The sequence below is a fragment of the Notamacropus eugenii genome, chromosome 3, assembly GCF_028372415.1.
Source record: "Notamacropus eugenii isolate mMacEug1 chromosome 3, mMacEug1.pri_v2, whole genome shotgun sequence".
NCBI classification, from domain to species: domain Eukaryota; kingdom Metazoa; phylum Chordata; class Mammalia; order Diprotodontia; family Macropodidae; genus Notamacropus; species Notamacropus eugenii.
In genome coordinates, this window is record NC_092874.1 from 270418584 (window position 1) to 270445510 (window position 26927).

The 26927-nt window shown below is 37.9% G+C and overlaps 1 protein-coding gene across 2 annotated transcripts in view; it reads right to left on the reverse strand.

Moving 5' to 3' along the window:
* Positions 1-6685: 6685 nt before the first annotated feature.
* The window catches only part of KITLG (KIT ligand), a 119208-nt gene continuing 98966 nt past the window's right edge, over positions 6686-26927 (reverse strand). The window contains exons 4-10 of one of the 2 annotated variants that reach the window (XM_072655536.1): positions 21386-21553; positions 19619-19778; positions 18288-18371; positions 14990-15099; positions 14269-14336; positions 11750-11827; positions 6686-7303 (exon numbers count right to left, since the gene is read on the reverse strand). In XM_072655536.1, the coding sequence (XP_072511637.1) occupies positions 11788-11827; positions 14269-14336; positions 14990-15099; positions 18288-18371; positions 19619-19778; positions 21386-21553 (630 nt within the window). In that variant the 3' untranslated portion in view covers positions 6686-7303; positions 11750-11787. The remainder of the gene's footprint in view (positions 7304-11749; positions 11828-14268; positions 14337-14989; positions 15100-18287; positions 18372-19618; positions 19779-21385; positions 21554-26927) is intronic. The other variant, XM_072655537.1, reaches the window with a different exon arrangement.

Genomic DNA, 26927 nt, shown 5'->3' on the forward strand with positions numbered 1-26927 from the left:
ATGGGAGTTCAATGGTATAGAAATCCAACTGGGTGCTTTCTTAGAATCACTCCCATACAGGCACATGATTCTTCATGACATGAATCAGGGAAGTCCAAAAATGCTTTACATTTTCACTACACATACTTTTTTTGTAAGTACTTTTGCCTACGTTATTTCATTTAGTACTTAGAACAATTCCATGGTGAAGCAATGTTCTGTAGTTGGCATCAGTCATTAAGAGCTGGGTTCAAGACCTACCTCTGACACTGACACTCTGACCCACTGCTGGCCCTTAGAAAGTAGCTTAACCTATCAGGGAAGTAAGCTGCAAAGCCACATCCATAGCAAGGGCAAGCTGAACTGGTTCAAATCTGTTTGAGCCTATTGCTAAATTTTCAGCATGAGTATTTACACCTAGGAAATCAGCAAATGCAAAAATGAGGGCATGATTTGTTTTGCTGATCAAATGTTATAGATTGAAGAAATTGATGGAGAATATACGAGTAAATCAGATTAAACTTAAAAGTGTGTCAAGGCATTTTTTTTCCAAGAGAGTTGGTTGGTAAATATTTTTTCAGCACACACCTCAGGTTGGCAATGATAGTTCTCTATACCAATGAAATGATGAGTCCAGTTAAAAAAAAATATATACATGCACACAGGTGGTTAGGGAAAAAGTACAGCTCCAAAAGAACATAGGCCATCTCCTTCTACTCCTTTGTGAATGAAATTCACAGATACATAGATTCAAAAATCAGTTTTTTATTCTTTTTTTTTTCATTTTAAAGGTCACCTTGGTGACGCAATGGATAGAATGCTGAACTTGGTGTCAGGAAGAGCTCAGTTCTAAATCCAGTCACAAATACTAGCTGTGTGACCCCGGGTCAAGCATTTAATCTTTCTGCCTCAGTTTCCTCAACTGTAAAAATCGGAATCAGAATAGCACTTACCTCTTAGGGTCATAGTGAGGATCAAAGGAGGCTATTTGTATACATGCCTGGCATAGTGCCTGCCATGTAGCAGACAATAAGTAAACACATAAACATAATTGTTTGCTTTACTGCTGCCCCCTTTAAAAAATGTTTTAAAATAATATTTAAAAAATATTTTAAAAATATTCTTTGTTATATATCCTGACTCTGGGAGGGTAAAGACAGATATAGGGGAGATTTAGATAATCATATATACAAAAATTTAATTTTTAAAAAAGTCCCATTATACACTAAACATTACTGATCAATAACCATACTTAATATTCAAAATTGGAATGGTGGATGCTGGTCCATTGTATAGAAGAATATGCTCAACTGTAAACCTAAAAGGAAGAGAGAGTGTGTAATGCACTTAAATTTCATGCTAGAGCTAACCACTCATACTGATTGGATTTTAATATAAAAGGATAGTGAAAGGGATATGTGAAAAAGTGGGACTACCAAGGTAGCAGGGAACTAAATTGTGGACAAAAGGCCCACAATCAGTATTTTGGGAAAGAGAGAGGACTCAAGCTGAGAGGAAATCACTTTTTTTCTGGGAAATATTGAGTCTTGACCCTGTTTGACTGAAATAATTAAAGATCTTTGCAATCATCTATCTAGACCAAACTCATTGCTTTACAGAGGGCAGGGAAGGGAACACAAACCTCTAGGGTTAAGCAACTAGCTCAGGGACACATAACTAGTAAGTATCAGAGCCAGGGTTTAGATCCAGGTCCTGTGAATTGATCCCCTCCTGGATCATTGCTTTGCCATGGTGGAGGGGCTTCTGTAGCTCCACAAAACTATGAGCTATGCTGTGCAGGGTTACCCATGATGACATGTCACAGTGGAGAGTTCTGACAAAAGATGACCCTCTGGAGAAGAAAATGGCAAGCCATTCCAGTATCTCTACCAAGAAAGCCCCCATGAGGTCATGAAGAATCAGCCACCATTTAACAACTGAACAACCACCTATGACTGACATACAATATATAATGAAAGTGGATGAGGATAGAAAACAGGCATGTGATATCATGGGATTTCACCGATACAGAGAACTCCCAGGTGAAGAAATTCCCCATATCAATACACTGATCAGGGTTGGCCCTTTCTGTATAATTTACAGGCTAAGAAAGTTGCCTAGAGTACTGACTGAGTTAAATGACTTGTCCAGAGTTGATGAAGCTATTGGGCCTGGAGCTAGGAAGGCCCAAATCTGACCTCAAATACGTATTAGCTGGGTGATCCTGCTCTCACTTTCCTCATTTATAGAATGAGGCTAACATCTACTAAGCACGGTGGGTGCCTGGAGCTGTAGTAGGTGTTACATACATGCTAATTCCTTCCCCCTTGCCCCCAACACAGTCTGGATATGTAAGTTAGAACCCAGGTCATGGTTAAGTATCTCTTCATCTGCTGCGTCATGCTTCCTTTCTGGGGTTTTATTGGGGCCCAATATTCCATTTTATTAGAAGCTTACAATGAGGGTCAGTAAGTCAATCTTCTAAAGGTGTGCATTCCACAATTTTCACATGAGCCTATATTTCAACAAACAACAAAACCGAACAAAATCTTATATTTTTTTGCCAGCTGAGATGGTCCTAATCATTTTAGAATGACAACTCACATTCACCTTGCATTTTCCTCACTCCATGAGGTAGCTAAAACAATTCTATTAAATGAATCTGACTTATCCAATTTCACACAGCTATTAAGAACTAGGGATGGACCTTAGGTCTTTTCATGCCCAAACCAGTTTTCTTCTCACTCCTCCATGCTATCTATCACATAGGGAAAAAGCTAATGAGGACAGAGTATGACTGCATAGCTTTCAGCAACTAACAGGTAATACTCTGCCCTAACCAGATCACATTTAGAATTTTTGGTATTCAGTTCTGGACACCACAGTTTAATAAAACCAACCAGAGAATGGCAACTGGGATTGTGTGTTTGTGTGTGTATACATAAACATATACATACATGTATGCATATATGATCATTAAATGTAGAATTGATGGAAGGGGGGAAAATCCTAAAGATTAGAACAGTCTAAATGTAGAATGTGCTTCCTTAGGAGGTAATCTTCAAGCAGAGACCAGCTTAGTTAATTTTAGAGTAGGGAATCTTGTTTGTGCATAGGCAACCTCTGCAGTCTGTTCTATCTCAGGATCTGTAATTCCATAACTATATGAAGAATTGTGAAATCATTAATGACAAGACCATCTCACAATAGTGCATAAAATTCTTTATTTAGAACAATAAAGTATATGTATATATAATGTAATTTCAAATTCAAACCAGTATAAAAAAAAAAAAGAGTTGGAACATACACCTATTTTTAAAAAGTACGCATACGGTATATACACATACACATCACATTTTACAAACTTTTTTGATTTAATTAACCTTCAGTCACAATAAACTATGCAAAGTAGTGTTGACATACATTTACATTAGAACTCCAACCTAAAACAGAACCAGCAATCTACCTGTGCATCCATCGAAAAGGAATCAGGGTCCTTTTTTGCAAGCATACTCATTGCAATTATCATGGCAAGCAGATATCGTGCCCGATCCTACACTAGTGTTTGATAGTGGAGGAGACTAGGATTTTCTGATTGGGGAGATATGGTGAGTCTTGCAGCTCATGAGTCAAATAAATGAAAATGGTGCTGTGTTGTTAGATCTTCCATTCAACAGCTCCTGTGCTTAACATTATAATAATGATAATGCAAAGAGAAAGCAAATACAGTATGCATGTACTTGGTGATAGTCATCACAAATACACAAATACCTACATACATATATAGAGAGATATGCATTTTTGCTTAGTTAATATTTCAGGATCTCAGAAATGGACTTTTACAGGAATTGCTTGTAAAAAGCCCTCACTGTGAAATTATTCTTATTTGTCTTACAGAACAAAGGCATTTCCAATTCTAGTGAACGTGTAATGAAATATTATAATAATGTTCCTTGGAGCACTCGAACTAAAAACTCATCTTCTTCTTGCATGGTACCTGGCACATAGTTACGTTAGAAGTGTTTGTTGATTGATGGGTTGATTCTAAGGGGAGTTTCAAGGTGGTGCACTCTAAAATTACACTAAAGATGAGTTGACTTATAAAATTCTCCTCATTTCTCCATAAAAAAAAAAAAAACAATAATAACAAATGGCCAGAAAAGTAATTTACAGATTGGTCCATCCCAAATTGATTTTAAAATATCTTCTGGCATTTTGGACTTTGTGTACATCTTACATTTTAGGCTCCTAGCTTTTAATAAAATAAAGATATTGAAATGCATAATTTGGTGGATTTCCAAATGTTAAACATACATTAAAGCAACTCTTTCTGACTGCAGGATCTAAAATGTACTTGAATATCGTGATGCATTTGTAGGAGGTGATCCAAACTGTTCATTCAAGGGGAGCTGAAAAGCCATCACTTGTGCAAATAACTATCCAATTTACCTTGGGTGAAACAAATCCTGCTTTGACTAATGGGCCCTGTTTACATTCTAAACAAAAACAATAATGATTCTGAAAGGTCAGCATTTTATACACTCACACCCCAGAACTGAATACTACACAGGAAATTGTCAGCTCTATTTTTCTTTCCTTGTTCTGTGTTGAAAAAGAAATGTGGAAGGACTAATAAATGCACCAGAAAGAAGAAATGTGGATGACACACCTTAACTAGAGAAATACATCATAGGGACAGCTGTGAATGTGGAATGGAGTTTTTTTTCCCTACAAATTCAAAAACTAGATTGAATCTGGTTGATAAAATGCACCACAAAAATCCTCCAAAACGCTTTGATTTACTAGAAACAATCTAAATCTTACTTAAAGGAAACTTTTTTTTTAAAATCGACATTTAACTTTATATGGCATGATCAATGACTAGTTCACTAAGCAAATGAAGGGGAGTAAGATGTTTCTGATATCTGAGATTGGCAGTGTGAGAAGCGTACTGTGTAACCCAATGTTCAGGACCAGTCAGATTTCCCTCTCTAAGAACCATTAGCTATGGGGCTGGTTTCTTTACAGTCTAGGTTTCTCAAAATAAGGTGCAAAGCTTTAAGGGTTATATACGATGTTCAAACCTTCTGAAGTTACTTCGAAAGGCTACTCTGAAATATAATGGTGGGATGGTAATGTAACAGGAAATCGCAAGGTGTTCTAGATGTAGATGCCAGCTGGCTAACTCCAATAATGCTGCACGTTCTCTATTTGGTCAACTCTGGACTATAATAATGAAGCTACGCATTATCTCTACAGGCAGGCATGTCAGAGCCTGTGCCCAACTAGCACGCATCAAGCAATTATGCTCAGCATTGTTTTACTGTTAAATGAATGTAATTGTCTTCTAACGCTTGGAGAATCGGTCAGTCCATGTAGTATAGTCCAAACTGAAGATTCCAACTACCACAGAGACTTTTTGACATTTCAGTACAAAGGAAAGAGAACAATGACTGTTTCATGCCTTTCTGGGTCAAGAGGTCAGTTTGTCAATGGCCAGTCTGTGGGGATAGTTTGGCATTGTACTGTTGCCTCAGTTGTCAGCTTGGAAGGGTACACTTTTGGCTCCATTTATAGCTTTGTGGCACATAAACACACACACACACACACACACACACACACACACACACACACACACACACACACACACACACACACACACACACACACACACACACTGCTTTCTCTTTCTCTAATGTCCAGCAGAAAAAACTAAGAATTGTTCATTGGTTTTAATGAACTGTTTGCCCTTAGAAGATGGAACATAATCATTAGAAAGGCTTCTCAAGACACTTATAAAATCCTAGCTTAAAATTACTAAGTGTCCATATTATGGAGGGTTCTGGTACAGGGAGCTTGGGCAGTAGATTCAGCATTAGGCTTGGAGTCAGAAAGACCTGGGTTCAAATTCTACTCACAACACTTGCTAGTTGTGTGACTCTGGGTCAGTCTCTAACTTCCATGTACCTCATTGAACCAACCCCTTAGTAGTAGGTTGCAGATTGGTTCTAAGAATCCTCACTGCTGACAAAATCAGATCCTTTGTCCTTCTTAGCAACCCTTGCCAAGTTTCTCCAAAATATGCCTTTAGGAAGTCATGTGTTAAAAATAGCAAGCCAACATGCAAAACTGAAGGAAGCTTTAAAAAAAATGTCTGAATTATACCCTTAATGAAGAGCGCCAGATCTTAAATAAATGGATATTTCAAACATGACAAAGACTTTGTTACCACTAGCTAAAGTTTCTAGATTTCTTGCTCTTTTTCAAAGGCCAAGATTTTTGATACCAATGTTTAGGGCTGTGGTTGCCTCTTGTTAGATACTGAATATTCTAAGCCATATCCATGTCCCTCCCACAGCTATAGTTTTAAGTGGGATCTCCATACATTCATCAGTTTCTCCTAAGACTCTCTTTACATAAGTTTGTGTAAGGTTTCTAGAATATATGTATATAAAATGCTCTAATATATTTTGGAAATGTATCTATACACACCATAGTGGTCATCAAAAGAGGGCAGACATCACCAGGGACACCAAATGTCTTCTTCAGGTAAGCCCTTTTGATATTCAGTGCTGAAAGCTTTTTCATATGTTAACTCTTTCAGAGCTTCTCCATGTGGTGACAAAAATCACCAGTCTAATTCAGTATTGACTTCCCCTGCATGGACAGCCAAGGACAGTCAACCATGTCAGATTATCCGGTAGGCTTTTTTTTCTTTTGAGATGGAGGGATATGGTATTCATTGGGCAGAGAAAAAAGACTGGATCCATGTCATGTCATCCAAAACATGAATCTAGATTCCGTAAGACTAAAGGCCGGCATGCTAACCTTCTGCATCTCTCAGATTTCCCCTCTTCCCATACCAGTGTCTTTAAATCTCTGCTTTCTATAGCTTCTCTTTCATTTATTTTTATTTTCACAATCCAAACTCAAAGCCATTTCTACAGACCAGGTGTGGGATGCAGATGGCAATCGAAGGATTTGAACACATGGATGTTTGGTAAACTCCATGTTGCTGGAGGCATGCAGGTGGTGCATGGAGTCCAGGGAATGTAGTTCCTTTCTCGACATGAGTTACCAGTTCTAAATGAGACAGCAAATCCCCAAATTCTTAAAATAGAGTTTTGCCCCATGCATATTCTTCTTTGCAGATGATTAATTCAGTGCTGGTTTCACAGTAAGACACTTTGTCCCCATTTCTGAATCATCGTTATGGAGTCATGGGTAGCAAGTACAGACAGAGACTCAGTCTGTCACTCCAGACAGAATATGAATTTGCTTAAAGCTGCTTCATTTATGAAGCAAACATAAAACTGTTACCCGCCTAGAGGAGAAGGAGGAAAAAAAAGAGAGATTGTAGTATTTCTGTTTTCTCCATTCTTGATCCAGAAGCAGTCAGAAAAGGCTACCAAGTCAGCAGTGTAGTTTCAAGCTCCTTTCACCCATGACTCTAAAAAAGCACTGTCAAAGTTATTCTACATGGTCGGCAACCAATCTGGTCCTGAATTTCTTCAAGGAGACCTAAGAAATGCCCAAGAGTATCACCAGAAGTCGTATGGCATGAATACAGATATAGAAGAAAAAGAGAGGGGAAAGATTGAACCAATAGGAAAGAGTGAACATGGCAAGAAGAATGAAGTATCTCTAAGAAGGAATTCTAGAAGATCATCAAATCAATTGGCTTGGATGTGACTCTGAAGACACCAGAACTTGGAGAGATTACTTAACCTGAACTAGACATCATTTCTCCCCCCAATTCAATAAATATTCAATAACCCCTACTTTGTGCAAGGCACTGTGCTGGCATGGGAGAGATAATTCCAAGCTTTAAAAAAAAGGAGTGTAGAGGACAGAGTGCTGAGAAGTTACAAGATCAAAATTTGAATATTGCCTGACATTTACTATGTGGTAATGTTATTGTTATCATTTAGTCATTTTCAGGCACTCTCTATGGTCCCTTTTTGGGGTTTCCTTGGCAAAAATCCTCGGATAGTTTGCCATTGCCTTCTCCAGCTCATTTTATAAATGAGGAAACCGAGGCAAACAAGGTTAAATGCTCAAGGCTGAATTTGAATTGTCCTGACTCCAGACCTGACACTCTAACCACTGTGCCTCCAACAGTAACAAAAGCATTTGATCAGAATTAGGTCTTGATTTAAAATTCAACACCCTTCACAGAACCATCTATATTTCTAAGTCTTGGATCAAAATGAGGGAAGGAAGTGTGCCAGACTAAGATTGGTGCCTCTAAGCAAAATCTCTGCTAGAGAAATGAGGTTTTAATTGTTCAGTCATTCCCTGAATGGTCCTGCTCAGAACAACCAAGAGTTGTCTGGGGGAAAGGGACCTACTGAAGTCCACCTGAGTCTATTCTTGCAGGACCTGATTCAATATTTGAGGCAAAAAATGAGATAGAGAATCTGACCAAGATTCTTCCTGGGACCTGCACCACAACAAATATGGTTATGAGGCAGCATGCTCGCATTTGACTGAGCATGAAAACCACACTTCATTTCACTGCTGCAGAGCTGGTTATGAACTATAGGACTTTGGATTAATTATTGACATTTTCTAGCTCTGATTTGAAGCAGTTGTATTTCCTTTTCTATTACTCTATTACACATAGCATGTTCATAACAACCTTTAGGGAATTATACAGAAAGAATCCTGTAATTTGAGTCAGAGAACATGGGTTAAAATCCTGGCCCTGCTACCTATGTGACCTTCCAGTTTTTTGAGAGGATCAAATGAGATGGAAAAAGTGCTTAGCATTGTGCCTGGTACATAGCAAGCATAAATCATGGCTTGATTTATTTTGTGGAAATGCATATTAAACTTATAAGGGTGTCAGGTATTTTTTTCCTTAGAGATTTAGTTGGTAAGCTTTTACCAGCACACCCCAGAGTGGCAGTGTGCTAACCCTAACTCTAAATCCATATTCTTTCCCATCCTTCCCTAATCAGACGCAATGGAACAGCACGTTTCTTTGTCCTTTGGTCATGTAAGTAAGTACTGAACCAATTTGTGCTCAAACTCTTTTAGTTTTCATAGGCATCAGGAAAAAGCAGAAAGCTATCATAAGAGCTGATACATACAAAGCATTTTACATGCATTACCTCATTTGTAGACTTTTAAAAAGTTTTAGATTTTGGTAGGTAAAAAGGTTAAAAGATCTAACATTTGGTAACAAGCTACCCAATTTGAAGATCCTACCATCCTACCATCCTCCCATGACTCCTTAATTCATTACCTGTTCCCAATCTAGGCTTAACTAAGCTTAGGCTTAACTTAAAATTTTGTGATATCTTTATCCGTCCCTGGCCTCTGTACACCTATCTCTTTGAATGAGTATGGTTCTAATTTCCCCATAGCAGTAGGAAATTATGACTCTCTTTATTCTGATTCCCAAACTGTCAAGTTTGCTGAAAATTAGTACTGCCAATTCTTAACTAGCTGCATGACACAGTCAAAAACTCAGAAAGTCCCGAGTTCAAATCCTGTCTCACCCACTTATTGGGTGTGATCCCTAAGCAAGTCATTTGCCTCAGTTTCTATGAAATGGGGATAACAGCTCTTAATTTAGAAGTCTGTTATGAGGCTAAAATAAGGTAAAATTTTCAAAGTGCTTTGCAAGCCTAGAAGAACTATATAAATATTATGACGACAACGATGATATCAAACCATTGGGGAAGTAGCAGTTTGGGTTTTGAAGGGAAGACAAATGGGCTGCCAGGAGGAATAAAAATTTGGCGTTAGGGAGAATGGAAAGAAATCTTGGAGAGTAGAAGAGCCCTTGACCTTAAGTGATCAGAGCTTGGCAGCAAAAGGAAGTAGAAAGGTTGAACAGAAGTTCCAAAGCCCTATGAGAAGAAGAAAAGTTTTTAATTGCTTTATACTGCTACCACTATTAGAATATAAGTTCTCTGAAAGCTAGAAATGTTCCCATGGTGTGGGCTGGAGTCTGTTACATGCTTAAATGCTGTTGATTAATTGATCTTTCTTTTAAGATAGGGAAGACATGAGCATGTCTAGAAGTGGATGGGAACAAGTATATTAATATGAGGAAGTTATAGGGCAATGCATGGAAAGCTGTCCTTGAAGCCATTAAGATCTGGGTTCCAGTTCTTACCTTGGATATAGACAGGCTGTGTGACCTTGGATTAAATTCTCAGTGCTCTAGGCAACTCCCTAACATCAGAAGTTACAGGGCACAATGACAAAACTGAAGAAGTCCTTTCCTATATTCTACTAGAGAGAGGCAGAGGAGGAAAGTTTGGTTACAAACAAGGTCTTATAGAAGATGGGCAAGGATAAAACCCAAAATACAAATGGAAGATTTAACTTGAGAGAAGAAGAGACATATCTTTTCCTCTAAGACTAGAGGGAGAGATAGAGGTGATGACAAGATTCTGGCAAAGTGAATGTCATAGAAGTTCAATTATTTTTCTATAAGAGATAAAAAGCATAGGCTGAGAGTAAGACAAGGATGGACAAGAATTTAGGGGTTAAAGATAGAAATTATGATAGGTGCTGTGGTGGCTGTGTCAGGGATTCAATAGCAGATGGGGGAAGAAAGGGGAGGACAGAAGAACAACATTCAAGCAGAAAAAAGAGAGTAGTAACTGGTCATGAGCCAGGTCTGTAGCACTGTTGCCCTCCCATGGCACTCTGGGGTCTGGGAGGATGATCAGAGAAAAGCATTGGAGAAGTAAGTAGCATGAGAGTTAAGTCACTCCAATTTCTCTCTACTTCTTGACCCCAATGTCCCTCAACCAGACTCACACACTACCTGGTTCCAATCAAAGTGACCTTTTAGGCTCTCCCTGCAGAAGCCTGTCCATCTGCCATCTTTGTGCCTCTTCACAGGCTGACCCCCATTTCTGGAATGTCACTCCCCCTCATCTCTACCTCTCACAACCTCTCACTTCCTGCAAAGCCCAGCTGTGGAGTCACCTCCTTGCCTAATCTCCCTCCCTCCTAAAATTACTTTGTATTTGCTTATCTGTGTACATAGAGTCACAGAACAAGAGCTAGAAAGGGCTTTAGAGGTCATTGGGCCCAACCCCCTCATTTTACAGATGAAGAAATTAAGCTCAAGAAGATTGAAATAACTTGGTCATGGTGATAGAGCTAATATGTAACAGAGACAGGGATCTGAACTCACATCCTGTTACTCTAACCTCAGTGCTCTTTCCATGGCACCACACATGCTGGGACTCTTTAAGGGCACAGCCTATATTTGTATCCCCATTGCTTCAGATGTAGCAGCTGCCTAAATGATGTCTGTTGAATTGGATTGAGTTTTGGACCAGCCACCACTTTGTATTCAATGTATCCTGCATTGCTGTTGGGCACACCTGCTGTCATCAGAGAACACACACTAACTGGGTAAGGATCTATTGACCATTGTACAATTTGCATGAGAATCTACGACCTATGTGACAAATTTACTATTCTTCTGCTTCGAGTTCTTATCCAGCTCCTAGTCCCCTAAATCTTAAGGCTCTTTCTTTAGAGGTATTAATAAAAGAAGATGTAGCTATACGACTTATGCAAAAGACAGTTACTTATCAGGACTATATTTGCTTCATGTTCTTGATTCCCAGCTCATAAAGAACAAATTAGACATGCATGGCTCCAAAAGGGAACAGCTTGAGTTTTAAAAATTGTGCGTAAATAAAGGTGCTTATAAAATTCTGATTCTAACTTGTGGCCAATGGGAGAGTGGATATTTCTTGTTAAGACTTCCATCTTGTCGTGAAAAACTTACCATTGTGCAAAAGTAACAGTGGTTGATACAAGCAACAGTTACACTTCTTGAAACTCTCTCTCTTTTTCTTGCAACATACTGGAGAAAAAAAAAAACAATAGAAAAAGCTTATTTGCTTTTGGCTAGAGATTCCCAGAGAACACCATGAACTGATTATTGTGGAAGTCAGTATTTACTGTGAGTCTAAGCAAAAAAGATTGCAAAATGGAGCAAGCTGTAGTTTGCTCTAGGTCAGAATCCCAGGCTCACCACTCAGTTAATATTTACTGATTACCCACTGTGCCCTGCAGAGTAGTCAAGTCACCTTGAGTAGGCAAAGGAGACAAGATACAATCCCTGCCCTGATGGAATTCATAATCTACCTGGACAGGTTGTGTGTGTGTGTGTGTGTGCGTGCTTGCACAGATTTAAGGACTAGTTATAGTATCGATAAGTTCCAGAGAGGGAAACTGCCTTCATTAATGCAGGTTAGTATATACTCTACAAATTATTCAATCTTAGAGATTAAGCGACTTAACCAGGCAACACAGGGAGTAAGGTGGAGAGGCTGACCTCCTCCCTTCTGGACTGGTTCTGTATTCATGCACCATACCATGTTACCTCATATACATAAAAATTGCAGTTATCCAAAGGTAGAATAAAGAAAAAAGGTGATTAGATTTGTGCAAGGTTAACTGGAAAGGGCATTCTGGGGCAGATCCTGACTAAGATCTTAGAACAGGGGCTCTCACCCTTCTTGGTGTTATGGAGCCCTCTGGCAATTCTGCAAAGCTTAGAATAATGTTTTGAAATGTGCATAATAAAATACACAAGATTACAAAGGAAACAATATGTTGAAACAGTTCTACACATCTGAAACATACTCCAAGGTTTAAGAACTTTAATCTGTCTGAAAGGGAGTGGGTGACTATAAACTCCTTGAGGGGAGGTATTGCTTGTTTTTCCTTGTATCTCTGATGTCATTGCAGTGCACAAAGTAGGCGTCCAGGAAACGAGTATCAAAGACTCTAGGAAAAGATCACTACAAAGAGTGGGAACAAGGTTCGAGAGACAGCACTCAGATAAGTTTTGCTAGAACACAGGGTGTGGGGGTGGTGATCGTATAAAATGAGTTTAAGGAGATGAGGGAATCTGATAGTGAAGAACTCTGAAGACCTAAGTAAAGACACTTTCAGCTAGTAGAGTATGTTCAATTCTGCAAAGCTTTCTATGCAATTCTGCAAAGCTTTCTATGTCTCCTGTGAGACAAGGACTACAAGTGTTACTATGGCCATTTTATAGATGAGGAAACTGAGATTGGGGGAAGTTAAGAAGTCTGTCCATGGTCTTATGGTTAAATAAGCTCAGGGGTAGGATTCTGATTCTAAGGCAGGTCTTCTGGATTCTAAGTTCAGTTCTCTATTTACAATGCCAACCTCCCTCTATTGGCACTAACGATGATGATATTATATAATAAAATATAGTAATATAGAAATATAATTTATGATGTAATAAATAAGATATCTTTATCTTCTTGATTACATAAAAATTATATATGGTATTATGTATGATATATAGCATATTACATATGATAAAACATACATTTATATATTTACAATCTATAATAAAAACTATACTATATTATATCATAATATAATTATAATATTTATGATAACATTATATTACAGTATTTTAGTTATAGTACATGAATAGAAATAATTTATGATATAATTAACAAGATAATGCCTTCATCTTATTGATTATATAAAAATTATATTCATATGATAAAACTTGTATTTATATATACTTATCTATAAAGCTATAATACTATATTATTCTGATATAATTACAGCATTTATGATATAGGAAAATATTGTTACAGTATTTTAATTACAGTACATATTCCTAATGCTAATAATGTGATAATAAAATGATATTGCTCTCCACTATTACATAACTATTTTATCTCTACTATTATATAATTATATTATATACAATATATAAACATAAATGTCATGTAATTATTATTGTCATTATTATTATCATTATAGCAACAGGGCGCCACTTTAAGTTCCTAGACAGAGAAGTGACATGCCAATAGTGCGATTAAATTAGATTATTATGGAAGCTGTATATAGGAAAGTAAGGTAGGCTTGTGGTAATGATTTTATGTGTACTAGGATGGTAATTCAAGTCAAGGAAAAGAAGACATAGGGATGAGAAAGTTGGGCATACAAAACAGAAACGAAAGAGTCAAATAAAATTCTTCTGAAGTTCTGAGACCATGGTTGTACTGTAAAATAGAAGCTGATACATTCCAATGGTTGATAAGCTTCAAAGGTTAGGAAGCAAACTCTGTGGAAGGGTTCACTGGAGACGCAGCAACGTGTGACCATGTGAGAGGTCAAGATGTAACTGTGAATTTGGAAAGATGGCAGCTGAAACTACTTGAGATGATGTGAATGTGAGAGAGAGGGCGTGAACACACACAGTGGATTTGCAGTGTAGCAGTCAGGTGTACATTTGGTAAAATAAGTTACCTTATCTCATTATCCTCTTCATTAATCTCTCTGTTTTCACCTTCCATTTTAAGACTCATTTGTTTTTTCTGAGAAAAGAACAATTAAACATAATCATACTGCGGTAGCTTAAAAGTCTGGAAAGTTAAAGAAGTAAATGGCAGGCACATATCTTTCATTTTCTTAATTCCAATGACACTTTTTTTAAATCCTGTAACAATATTTTAAAGATTTGCTATTTTTAAATTAAGAAAAATATCTTATTAATTCAGCATTTTCAGAAACAAGGAGGTTGCATCAACAAATATGAAAACTGAATATCTGAGTAGGACTCAGTCTAAAAGGTGTTTTGAAAACTGACAAGAGCAACTTGTAATATAGGTAGAGATGTACTAAGGGAAGGAGATACATGGGTGAATACAAGTGGCACATTAAAAAATGTCTATGTGACTTTGGAATGTCATTTTAAAGCATATATCCTTTTAAAAATTTAGACATATTATATGTAAATATGTACATAAACATATTAGAAGCAGCCTTCATCTTCTAAGCATGTACCAGGATAGTAGCTTTACCAATATGGCATGGGACAAAAGAGAAACTCCTTTGAGTTTAAATATATATCACAGAAAGAATGCAGGTAAGGATAATCAGGTTTTTTGGTAGACTGAACAAAATGGTGGCTGATTGGTTAACCATTTATTGAGATGAACACAGACAGTAAATCTTGGGTCTTCTTTACCTTCCAGTATAAGAATCCCAGAACAAAGCCAATTACAAGAGAAAACAGTGACGGCAACACAATGGCTACCCAATGCACACTTGAGTCTTTAGGGGATCCTGATGCCTTCCCTGTAATTTAAAAAAAAGTATTATGTTGAAAACAGAAGCATACAAGAGATTGTTCCACCATGATGTAGGTAATTAATAATTTCCTTACGACATTCTGACTTAATTCTGTTTAAAGCTTTTAAAGAAGTGATTTTCCTGTGAAGAAAACATGGGTTTCAGGGTATCTTTCCCTGACCCACACAGCTCACACAAAGTTGAAGCATACAAACCACTGGTGAACTCAGGACTAATTGTATATTTGTAATCATGGTCTTAGGACTTAGAGGTGGAAGGGACCTTAGAAGCCCATCTAGTCTGGCCCCATTAATTTATAGATGGGGAAACTTATGTCAGAGGAAAGACTGAACTTTGACCAAATTAGTAAGTAGCAGAGGTAAGATCTGGATCTATGTTTATTGACTATCCAGTTGGGTTGGTACACGCCTTGAAGGCTACTAGATGCTTCCCGGTGATTCTTGGAGAAATTTGTATATCCATAGTGTAGCAGTGCCTGTTGCTCATGAGAATTCTGTTTGATGGTCTGGCATTCAGGTTGGTCAATGAGTACAAAAAATCATAACAGCTGAAATTTATGTAGCACTTTACATATTTCAATCCAGTTGATCCTTACAATAACCCAGAAAGGTCATTATTTTTATTAGCTCCATTTTACAGATGACAAAACCAAGGCAATTAGAGGATAAGTCATTTACCCAAAGTCACATAGCTAATAAATAAATATGTAAGGCAGGATTCAGACTCAGGTCTTCTGGACACCAAGTTCAGCACTCTATCCACTGTGCCCCCTAGCTGCGTATGACAGCCAGAATTTACACAGCACTCCAAGTAGATATTATTTCATTTTATCGTCACAACAACCATAGCAGATAGGTTCTATTGTTATGTATTTTATAGGTGAAGAACCTGAGGCAGACAAAAGTTAAGTGACTTGCTCAGGGTCACATTGGTTATAAGTGTTTAGTTGGATTTGTAACTCAAATATTCCTGACTCCAGGTCCAGCATTCTATCAAGTGAGCTACTTTTCCTGCTGTTATGGTGAAGGATTAGGGAGATTCAGATGCCATGGTCACTGGAATGAGATGGACTATCGTCTGTTTGCCAATAAATGCAGATCATCTCAGAGCATAAAGGAGTATTCCTGGATGTGTTACTTTATAATTCTACCCCTGAGCTATTCTTTTAGTTCAGTCTGGGGTAAAAAGCTCCTTTCCCATGGTTTCCACATAGCATCCCACTGATATATCTCAGCACATTTCTAAAAGGTTTTCACAGAAATGAGAAAGTGGAAATCTTGGCATCTTGACACTGTGCCCTCAGGAGGAAATAAATCATTCTCAAATAATTAAAACTGATGTTAAGGAATGCCCATGTCCCTTGACTTAGAGGGAAGGAAATGACTTTCATTTCAAGAAAACAATTTAATTTGGATGATTTGCAAATTTCTTGATCAGTATCCAATTCCACTTTGGCAGAGCTTGGACAGCTGTTTAGCAGCTTTGGTTTCAATAAGCAGCTTTGCCACGGCCAAAGCTGAGTGAAAAAGGGAACTCTTTGTGCAGGCCTCAAAGCCCAGAAAAATCAATGGTCTTGCAACTCGACCGCATGCTGTCTTTGCCTGGATGGCAGCATCATGGCCAAAAACACTCCCATCAGCACATGTCCTATCAAACAGGCGAACACGGAGGCCCCTTATTCATTTTAGAAAAGTGACCACAAAGGACTAGGGCTCAAAGCTCCTTCTAGGCTCAACTTGGGGGCCAATCGCTCCATGAGGCTTTTCCTGACCCTTGCAGAGGTTAACTACTGCCATCCCTCCATCCACCTTGAAATTATTTCATCTTGACTTAGGATTTGTTTTGTCTCTACACATGTAGTTCTATTTTTTCTTTGAATTCCCAGGGTCTGATGAAAGTATGCTCCTTGAGGTCAAAAACTATTTTTGTCTCTGTATCCACAGAAACTTACCTAAAGCTCCCCAGTAAAAAATAAAGGCACGGATAGCTATGGTTTTGTCTTTGACAAAACCTGGCATTTTACCTCCCCAGTAGATAGTAAGGTTTCTGAAGGTAAGAATTGTAGCACTTATCAGCCAAGTAGAAAGGAAGCTCTTAGAGGGAAAAAAGGGAGGGAGGGAAGAAGGAAGGAAGGAAGGAAGGAAAGAAGACAGGGAGAGAGGAAGGAAGGAAAAGAGGGAAAGAGGAAAGGAAAGGAAGGGAAGGTGGGAGGGAAGAAGGGAGGAAGGAAGGAAAACAGGAAGAGAGGGAGAGAGGAAAGTGAAGGAAGGGAGGGTGGGAGAGAGGAAGGGAGGGAGAGAGGGCAGGGTGGAAGGGAGGAATAAAATAAGCATTTTATTAAGCACCTACTATGTGTCAGTTACTGTGCTAAGCACTTTACAAATATTTCATTTAATCTTCACAACTAAAAGGTAGGTGCTTATCCCCATTTTACAGTTGAGGAAACCAAGGCAGACAGGGGTTAAATAACTTGTGAGGGTCACACAGCTGGTGAGTATCTGAAAAAATCAACTTTATGAAGGAAGGGATTGTTTTACTCTTGCCTTTGTATCTCTTCCCAGCACCTGGGGTGACGCCCAATGCTTAGCAAATTTTTATTGTATTAAATTGCTGAGTTGAAGTTAAAGTCAGCCTTCGAGATGTCTTTTTTTTCTAGTTTTGCAAAAAAAGCATATAAACTCTTGAAGAGTCCTGACTTTTGAGATGCCAGGAATTTTAGACAAAGCAGCATATTCTCCTTCATATGGGTAATTGGTAAGATGGCAAAATGACTCAAAACTACAATAATAAATGCTAATGACCTCCTGGTATGTTGGCATGGTCTCGCATCATGGAATTTCCTCATTCATGCAAAATCAGGGTGAAGCATACAAAGAACTTGTAAACAAATGACCTCTTCTCTCAAGGGAATTGTGTTCTTCAGGTGCTACTGAAATTCTCTAACTAAAAAATCACTGGAGATTTCATAGTCCAATGGCTAGATCACACGGAAGAGCAAGTGCTTTCTGAAAGCCCGGGAATGATTGTTCACATGCTGGGGGGCAGTAACACAAAGGACAGTAATCCCATTAGTGAGTTTTACCAATTGTGGGCTGGGACAATTAAAGCTCATGCAAACTCCTATGGAGGCTAATTGGAGCTGTGCATGCATCAAACCAGGTATTAATACTTACTATTACTGCTACTGGTGTCATTCCTAAGGGAGCTGGCTGCAACGGGGGGTAACAAAAATGGTTTTGTGACATTGACCCTGAAATCTAAATAGAAAGCAACAATGTATCAGTGTTGCGTAGCAACTTACGTATATTACAATGCTCCTTAAAGGTGAAGCTCTATATGGCAGATCTGGCAGCTCTGCGGAGGTCTGGCACCTTTGGATCATAGGTGGAGAGCTGCAAGGGACCCTAAAGGCTGATGAGTCCAATCCCCTCATTTTACAGAAAAGGAAACTCAGGCACTGTCTCTAAAGGTTTAGAACTCTTCTATTGTTATCTGGTCACATTGTTGTTTCTCATGAAAACCCCCACCACAATCATTATGTGGATAAGCACAGATAACTATCCACCGGGAAAGATTTTTAAAAATACTATATATTTTATTTAAAATGTATTATTAGCTTATGTACATATTAAAATATTATATATAACATTTAATAACAATTATATGTACACATGAATATGCATGTATCTGTGTACGTGTGTATTTTGTATGTATGTCTGTATGTATATATTGTGTATATGTGTGTGTCCATATGTGTGTGTATATAGATGTGCATGAGTATATTTGTGTGGATATATATTTGCGTGTATGTGCAGATATGTTTATGGGTGTGTGTGTGTGTATGTATATATAGATGTGCATGGGTATATTTGTGTGTATGTATTTGTGTATGTGCAGATGTGTATGGGTGTGTGTGTGTATATATATACATATATAGACGTACATGGGTGTATTTGTGTGTATATATTTGTGTGTGCGTGTGTAGATATGTATATAGGTGTGTGCATGTATATCGATATATATATATATGCAAACATTTATGTATGTATGGGCCATAAAGAGTGTGAACTAGGGGAAAATTTCAGATTGAAGACTCTGTCTTGCACAAGAAAAGGGGGCATGGGTCTTGGCACCGAGCCTTTGTACCTATCCAACAGGCTACTGGGATAGAATAAAAGCTTCTTTACCTTAGAAGCAAAATCATAAGGGTAAGGGTTGAAAAATGGAAAGATAAAAAACCTGGATGGTGAAGGCCAAGAAATTTAAAAATTAATGGCAAGCTCTAGGCTAATGAGTGGCTTTTAAACAACGTGTGCATTCACAACCTAGCTACCATTTTGAATAGTCTGCTATCACAGATGCAGATCTCCAAATGCAGGTATGCATTGGCAGGTATAGGTGTGTTAATAGAAATACATATTCCCATAGACACATGACTGAGAAGCCACTGGCTGATAGGCTAATCTTGAATTTGCAGATTCCCTTTTCAGGATTCCCTCCTTACCTTTCTCAGGCCCTATTGTTGGAGGAAGGACGCAGGTGCTGTGCTCCGATGTTTCTTCAAATTCTTTGAAGGCATCGATGGATTTATTAAAGAAGCTAAAAAACTTTTCGGGATAGAACGAGCCTTCTTGGTAGATGTTGTTATTTTGTTTTCGGAAATTCTAGAGGAAAGAAGCAGTACTAACATCACTCAAGAACCATTTTTGCTCAATGTAGGTCAAGGACATTGACGGGTTGCTTATCTTCAAAGATTAAAGTGGGATGAGCCCTAGGACATTGAACCTGATACTTTTTCAAAGCTGTCTCAGTAGGAGCAGTTTTAAAAAGAAGCGCTGATTTGTGGCCCAGGCCAGTGGATTTTGACATGTAATTTCTGGCTGTCCTCTGATGTTTCAGGTCTACAGTTTTCTCCCAGTAAGCCTGAAGAAGCCTTTGGAGCATGGTTGCCAACAAAGAAATAACCCTCAAAGGCAATGAGATTGTTTGTTTGCCTCAAAGATTGCTGCTTTCTTTTCAAGGCTCAATTTAATCTCCACCTTCTCTGTAAAGTTTTTCCTGGTTCCCTCAGCTATTAATGCCTTTCAAATAACTTTATTTTTGAGCATGTTTTTGTATTTGTATGGTATCTCCCCTGTCTAGACCAGAAAATCCTCAAACTTTGGATGGATCAACGATGAGAGCATTTTAGCTGGGCTACCTGGAGGAGTGGGTATGACAGAACAGGAGGAATAAAATCATGGGATAGAAATTAATATTAATGTCAGGAAATAAAGGGACAAGTTGAGCCTTGAAGTAGAAGTCTTTCAGAATACAGACTGCCTAGAACTGGACCTTCAGGCATCATGCCAATGCAAAGCTTCCAGGATCATAAGATCATGGCTTCAAAACTGTAAGGGATTGTTACAGGTTAATGCAAGCACTTCATTTCAGGAAATTGAGACTCTAAAAAGCTAAGAGACTTGCCCAAGGTCAATAAACAATGAAGTAACTTTATTCCAGTACACTACAATAGTGGCCCCAAAGCCCAGGATTTGGCATTTTCTCTTTGGGACCTTGGGCAAATCACAATTTTTCTAGGTCTCAGTTTCTTAATCTGTAGACTAAGAGGTTGCACTAGATGACTAGATTCTACTCCGATCCTCTCTGATCCTGGCACTAAATCTAAAATAGGTATGGAGCTGAGCTCACTCACCCATCAAATGGCCCAGATGGAGACAAAAATGGTCAGTCCATTTTTATGGTCCAAGAAGCAAGGCAAAGATATTACTCCAGAATGGAACAATTACATTATTGAAAGCTAAGCCTGCAATAGAGAATGCTTTCCATCCAAATTTAATTTAAAATAGCTGACTAATTTGGAATCTTTCCCCAGCTGAATTCCCAAATGAAACAACAGGTCAGATGATCTTGATTTCCCAGTGTGAGGTAATTCTGTTTCCAAATCAAGGGAAATCAACTTTAAAGCATTACCCTCTCTCTAATTTTCACACTACTCTCCCTCTTCCCTGCCTCATGCTATGACCATAATTTAGTTAATGCAGAAAAAAGAATTCTGAACAAGGATTATTATGTTGAGGTTTATAATTCCAAAATAATTCAATTTATTAGCATTTCATAATCACATCTCAAAATATTCTATTGCATGCATGTAAGTATGAATCCACAGACACACATAAATCCTCCATATTTCCAATTCCTTCTCCCATCCCAATCCATGCTAAAGCAGAACAAAAATACACCTTCCTCCTCCCATTTTTTGATCCATTACCTTATTTTTCTCTTCTAAGCATCCCATCAGGTCATCAATGATTTTTATGAGTTTATCAATGATGGAATAATTACTCAGACTACTGGAAATTTTGGAAAATTTGTACAAGAGGTTATTCAGGCTGTTGGCCAATTCAGGCACCATCAAATGTAACCAGCAATGATTGGGCTGCAAGGGAAAGAGAGACAACAAGATCAGATAATGTTTCGAAGTCCCAGATTTTTACTTGTAAGATGGGGAGCACTCAGAAACTCCCTTGCCAGACTAAATCAGTCCCTATATATAATTGATCAGTCGTTTAATTAATCTGTATTCTTCTGTGGGCTGTACAAGGGCATGGGAGGCAGCAGGGTATGGTACAGAGAGATACATCAGCATCAGGAAGATTTGGGTCTTACTCTGATGCACACTGACTGGGTGACCCTGGGCAAGTCACTTAACCCCTGCATGCTCCAGATACCTCTCTAGAATATTACATGTTGCAGAGAAGGTGACAACTGTCTTTGGTGGAAAAAGTTTCCTTCTCCTGAGCTCCCCAAAACCAATGAAATCTCAGATCAAATTTAAAAAAATCAAATGCCAGTTGCAATAAACTGGCATTCAAGGATATGAACAGGCAGTTTTCAGATGAAGAAATCAAAGTTATCTATATAGTCATAGGGAAAAACATGTTCTAAATCATTATTAATTAGAAAAATGTAAATTAAAATAACTCTGAAGTATCATCCCACACCTACCAGAGTAGCTAATATGACAAAAAAGGAAAATGTTGGATGTTGGAGGGGATGTGGGAAAATTGGGACACATGCACTATTGGTGGAGTGGTCAACTGATCCAACCATTCTGGAACATAATTTGAAACTATGCCTAATGAACTGTACATACCTTTTGATCCAGCATTACCACTAAGTCTGTATCCCAAAGAGATCATAAAAAGGGAAAAGGACCTAATTGCATATTTAATAAAGCAGCTCTTTTTTGTGGTAGCAAGGAATTAGAAATTGAGGGAATATTCACCAATTGGCAAATGGTTAAACAAGTTGTGATGTGATTGTGATGGCATATCACTGTGCTATAAGAAATGACAAGCAGCATGATTTCAGAAAAACCTGGAAAGACTTACATGAACTGATGCCGAGTGAAGTGAGCAGAACCGGAAGAACATTATACACAGTAACAGCAACATTGCACAACGATCAACTATGAATGACTTAACTATTCTTAGCAATACAATGATCCAAGACAACTCTGAAAGACTCATGATGGGAAATGCTATGCATTTCCAGAGAAAGAACTGATGGACTCAGTGCAGATCAAAGCACCCTATTTTTCTTTTTTTTTGGGGGGGACAGGCTGTTTTCTTTCACAACATGACTAAAATGGAAATGTTCTGTGTGATTGTACATGTATAACCAATATAAAATTACTTATCTCAGGGAGGGAAGAAGGGAGGGAGAGCATTTGAAACTCAAAATTTTAAAAAATGAATGCCTTTACACGTAATTGGGGAAAAATAAATTATTCAGAAAAAGGAAATAAACTAAAAAATTAAAATAAATTGCCACTCTCTTACTTTAATTTTAGCTACTCCCTTGTATCATTCTAGTACAAATAACACGCAAGTGAATTCATTAAGCACTGAATTAGGGTATTTGGAGTATCCTTAGCACAAAGTAGGTATATGACATTATCCCTAACCTCAAACAGTTAATAATGTTGTTAAGTAGAAAAGACTTGATTAACATTCGAATCCATTCCTACTGTGCACAAGTTACTGTACTAAGTATTGGGGAGATAGGAGGTACAAATCTAGGTCATCTAGTCTAGTCTCTTAATTTTACAGATGAGGAAAAAGAGGCCCAGACAATTTAAGTGACATGTCCAAGGTCACAAAGGAAGTAGCAGAAATAGGATTTGAAGCTAGACCCTCTGACTTCAAAACCAACATGTTGTATACTGCATTACACTCTCCCTGTCCTCATGGAGATTATCATCTTGTACGTGAAAGGTAAAAAAAAACACACTCAACTGTAATGGAAAATAATATTAAGTGCATAAGAGAGACAATAAGAAAGTATTATAGGGAGAGAGGGGATCTGAGAGGTTGAAGGCTATTTCTGATTGGGTGAAGCAGGGAAACTTCATTTGAGAGTACAATTTGCTTTGGGATTTAAAGGCTGAAAATTTAGCATATGGAGGATAGGTAAGAAAGGTATTCCCCAAAGAAGAATGAGTTACAGAAGTAAAGGAAGACTCAGACGGAAAGAGTGAATGTTGTCAAATGGTCTGGAGAGGTCAGGGAGGATGAGGATGGATACTGTCTCCATCTACCATGAGATATTTGTACAGACTTTAGTTAGCACAGTGCCTGGCACACAGTAGGTACTTAATAAATGCTTGTTCTCTTCCTTCCCCTCTATTCAAAATGATTCATCTACATCTTCTATTGGATAGTTTTATTCAATGGAAAGAACACTAGCTCTAAACTGAGAGGTCTTAGGTTTAAATTCTACCCCTGATGCTTACTGCTCGTGTGACCTTGGTTAAGTTCCATGGGCCTCAGTTTTCTCATTTATAAAAAGAGGGGATTTCATTAGCCAGCTTCTAAGGTACCTTCCAACTCTCTGATGCTCACAAGTCCCTTCTGAAGAGGTTAACAAAAGTATCATTATTGATATTTTGAAAATAAGGAAACTAGCTCAAAGATGATAGGACAGCTGGCAAGTAGCAGAACTTGCACTCTAACTCTGGTCTTCTGCCTTTCAATCCAATAAAAGTACATGAGAAATAGTATGATGACAGCCAGCCATGGTGCCAGGAAGACCTGGGTTCAAAATCTGCTTTCTGATGCATGCTGGGCTCTGTGACTATGGGCAACTCAATCAACCTCTCTGTGCTTTAATACAGCTCTCCAGGACTCTAAGCTACAGAACGAAACTGATCTAGCATGGATGGGTTGAGATCTGCATCCCAGATTGCACAACATTATCTTCCCCACAAAACCCAAACTTGTCTTCCAAACTTACCTAGTTTTGTCAAGGGCAGCACCATCTTTCCAGAGCCCAGGTTCATAATCTCAGTCATCCCCCCACCTCACTTTCATGCACCCCAAATATCCAAGCAACCCTCAAATATTGTTTCTTTATGCCTTTCTGGGACTAGCACAGTGTCTGGCACCATTTTGCTCACTCGTTTCAGTCATGTCTGTTTCTTTGTGATTCCATTTGGTTTGTTGTGGCTGTTACTGTTTTTGGCAAAGACAGTGGAATGGTTTGACATTTCTTTCTCCAGATCATTTCCAGATGAGGAAACTAAGGCAAACAGGATTAAGTTACTTGCCAGGGTCACATAGCTAGTTAAGTGTCTGAGACCAGATTTGGACCCAGAAGATGAGTCTTCCTGACAGTCCACTGTGCAACCTAGTTCATAATCGAAGTTTAATAAATACTTGTTGCCTTGACTTGACTCAGGTCTATACCTACTCTAATTTATTCTCCACATACCTAGCAAAGTCATTTTCCTAAAGTGCAGGTGTGACCAAGTCATTTTCCTACTCAACGTAATTTCCAATAGTTACCTATTACTTCTAGCACTAAATATAAACTTCTGTTAAGCATATAAAACCCCTAATAACTTGCTCCCAACCTGACTTTCCAGTCTTCGGGTATATTACTCTCTTTTCTGTAATACATGATCCTCCCAAACAGGCTTTCATATTGATCCTGTCTTGTGCAGAAACAGAATTAAAATATTCCAAAATGAATATGAAATTAAGGTTTGACATTATCCATTAAGTGATAGAGAAGAATTGAGTTTTGTAGAAAACTTTCCCCTGAGCAGATATCAGAGACAGCTTACTTTTGATTCTTTTTGCTTTGTGGATGGTGAATCTACACAGAAAAGCATGACTTCTCCTGGAAGTCTAACTGTATTGGGTATCTTTCATTTAAAAGTCTTTTTAAAAAATCACCAGTTTGTATTAACTGCAGTGATCAAATTAATTAGCTAATCGATTACAATTATTGTTCACAGAGATTTTAAAAATAAAGAAGCATATTTAATTCCACCATTCTTACCAGATTATTATTGGAAATAACTGGAAATTATTGGAAATTGGAAATAGGGCATGATACTGAAGGAGAGAAGAGAGAAGAGGAGAGGAGAAAATGAATGAAATCAAATCAGTAGGTCTTTTCAACTTCATATTGGGAACCATAATTGAATTTTAATGTGCCTTTTTAAAAAATAATTTCATTTTTCTAAAACTTAAACATGCAGTAAGAAAAAGAAACATTATAAGCTTAAATACAAAAGAAGAACAAAAACATGTCATGCGCACAACAGAGCATGAGAGGATTCAAAATATATAGCAATAAATTTCCGTTTCAAGAAAGCCTATGAAATATATACTTTGGGTTGTATTGAGAGCTATCCATCCTTTCTTTGCTTCCTTGTAAGTTTTTCTTTGTTCTCTACTGTCCACTTTTTACTTTGTTCTTTTTCCCCCCTTTTTCCCCACCTCCAGGCAACAATTAAATGTGGATATATTTATACATAGATATACACATACAAATATGTACACACATACATATGTAAACATATACTTTCCTTAACAAATTCTACCATAACCTTTGTTTTGTTTGTGTATATCTTTTATTGCCTATCCCTGCTAACTCCTCTACTTCACTTTTATACACTACCTTTCCCTCCTATTTCTTAACTACTCCCCCCCACGGATCCCTCCATTATCCTCCCATTCCCATCAATCTAAACATCCTTTTACACCCCATCCCCTTGACCTATTCCCTCACCCTCCCCTCTAGAAGAAAGGAAAGGAAAGAAGGAAGAGAATAAAACAAAAAAGAAAGAAAGAAAAAGGAAGAGTGAAAGAAATAAAACAAATTCATCTTCATATCAGGGGACCTTAATAAAGTAGAGCATTGCTTAATAATTACTTAATAAAGTAGAGTTTCAATGTGCTTTTTTCTTAATTCACTCCTCCACATCTATTTATCCAGTGCATCATCCCTTAGTAGAAAGTAAGCTTCTTGAAGGCAGGGAAAAGTATTTTTCTTCTGTCTTTTAATGCCCCCAAGGCATGCATGTAACAAGCCCTCAGTGAATGTTGGGTGGATTGAAACTGAATGTGTGGGTGGGCTGCTCTCAACTTATTTAAAAGCAGCTTTAATTAATATATTGTAGCCAACTGGGAAACTAGCCCACTGGCAGATAGGTGAGCCCAAATTCTGGGAAACATTTATGATCATTCAAAACCATTAAGATTGTTGGCTAGGACTTCAGATAAATGGAGATAAACAAACTCCAAATGGAAACTATTTCTAGCTTTTCAGCTCATCAAACTTAACCTTTCCAAGGCTGTACTTTTTTTTTTTAATAAGGATATTCAAAATACTTATCACAAAAAAGAGATAACTTCCCATTTTTGCATCTTTTCAGAGTTAGGTTAGTAGTCATTTGACTTTGAATGGGTTAGTCCAGTTCTGCCTTTGAGTAAATACAACCAATCTGGGACCAAAAAAAC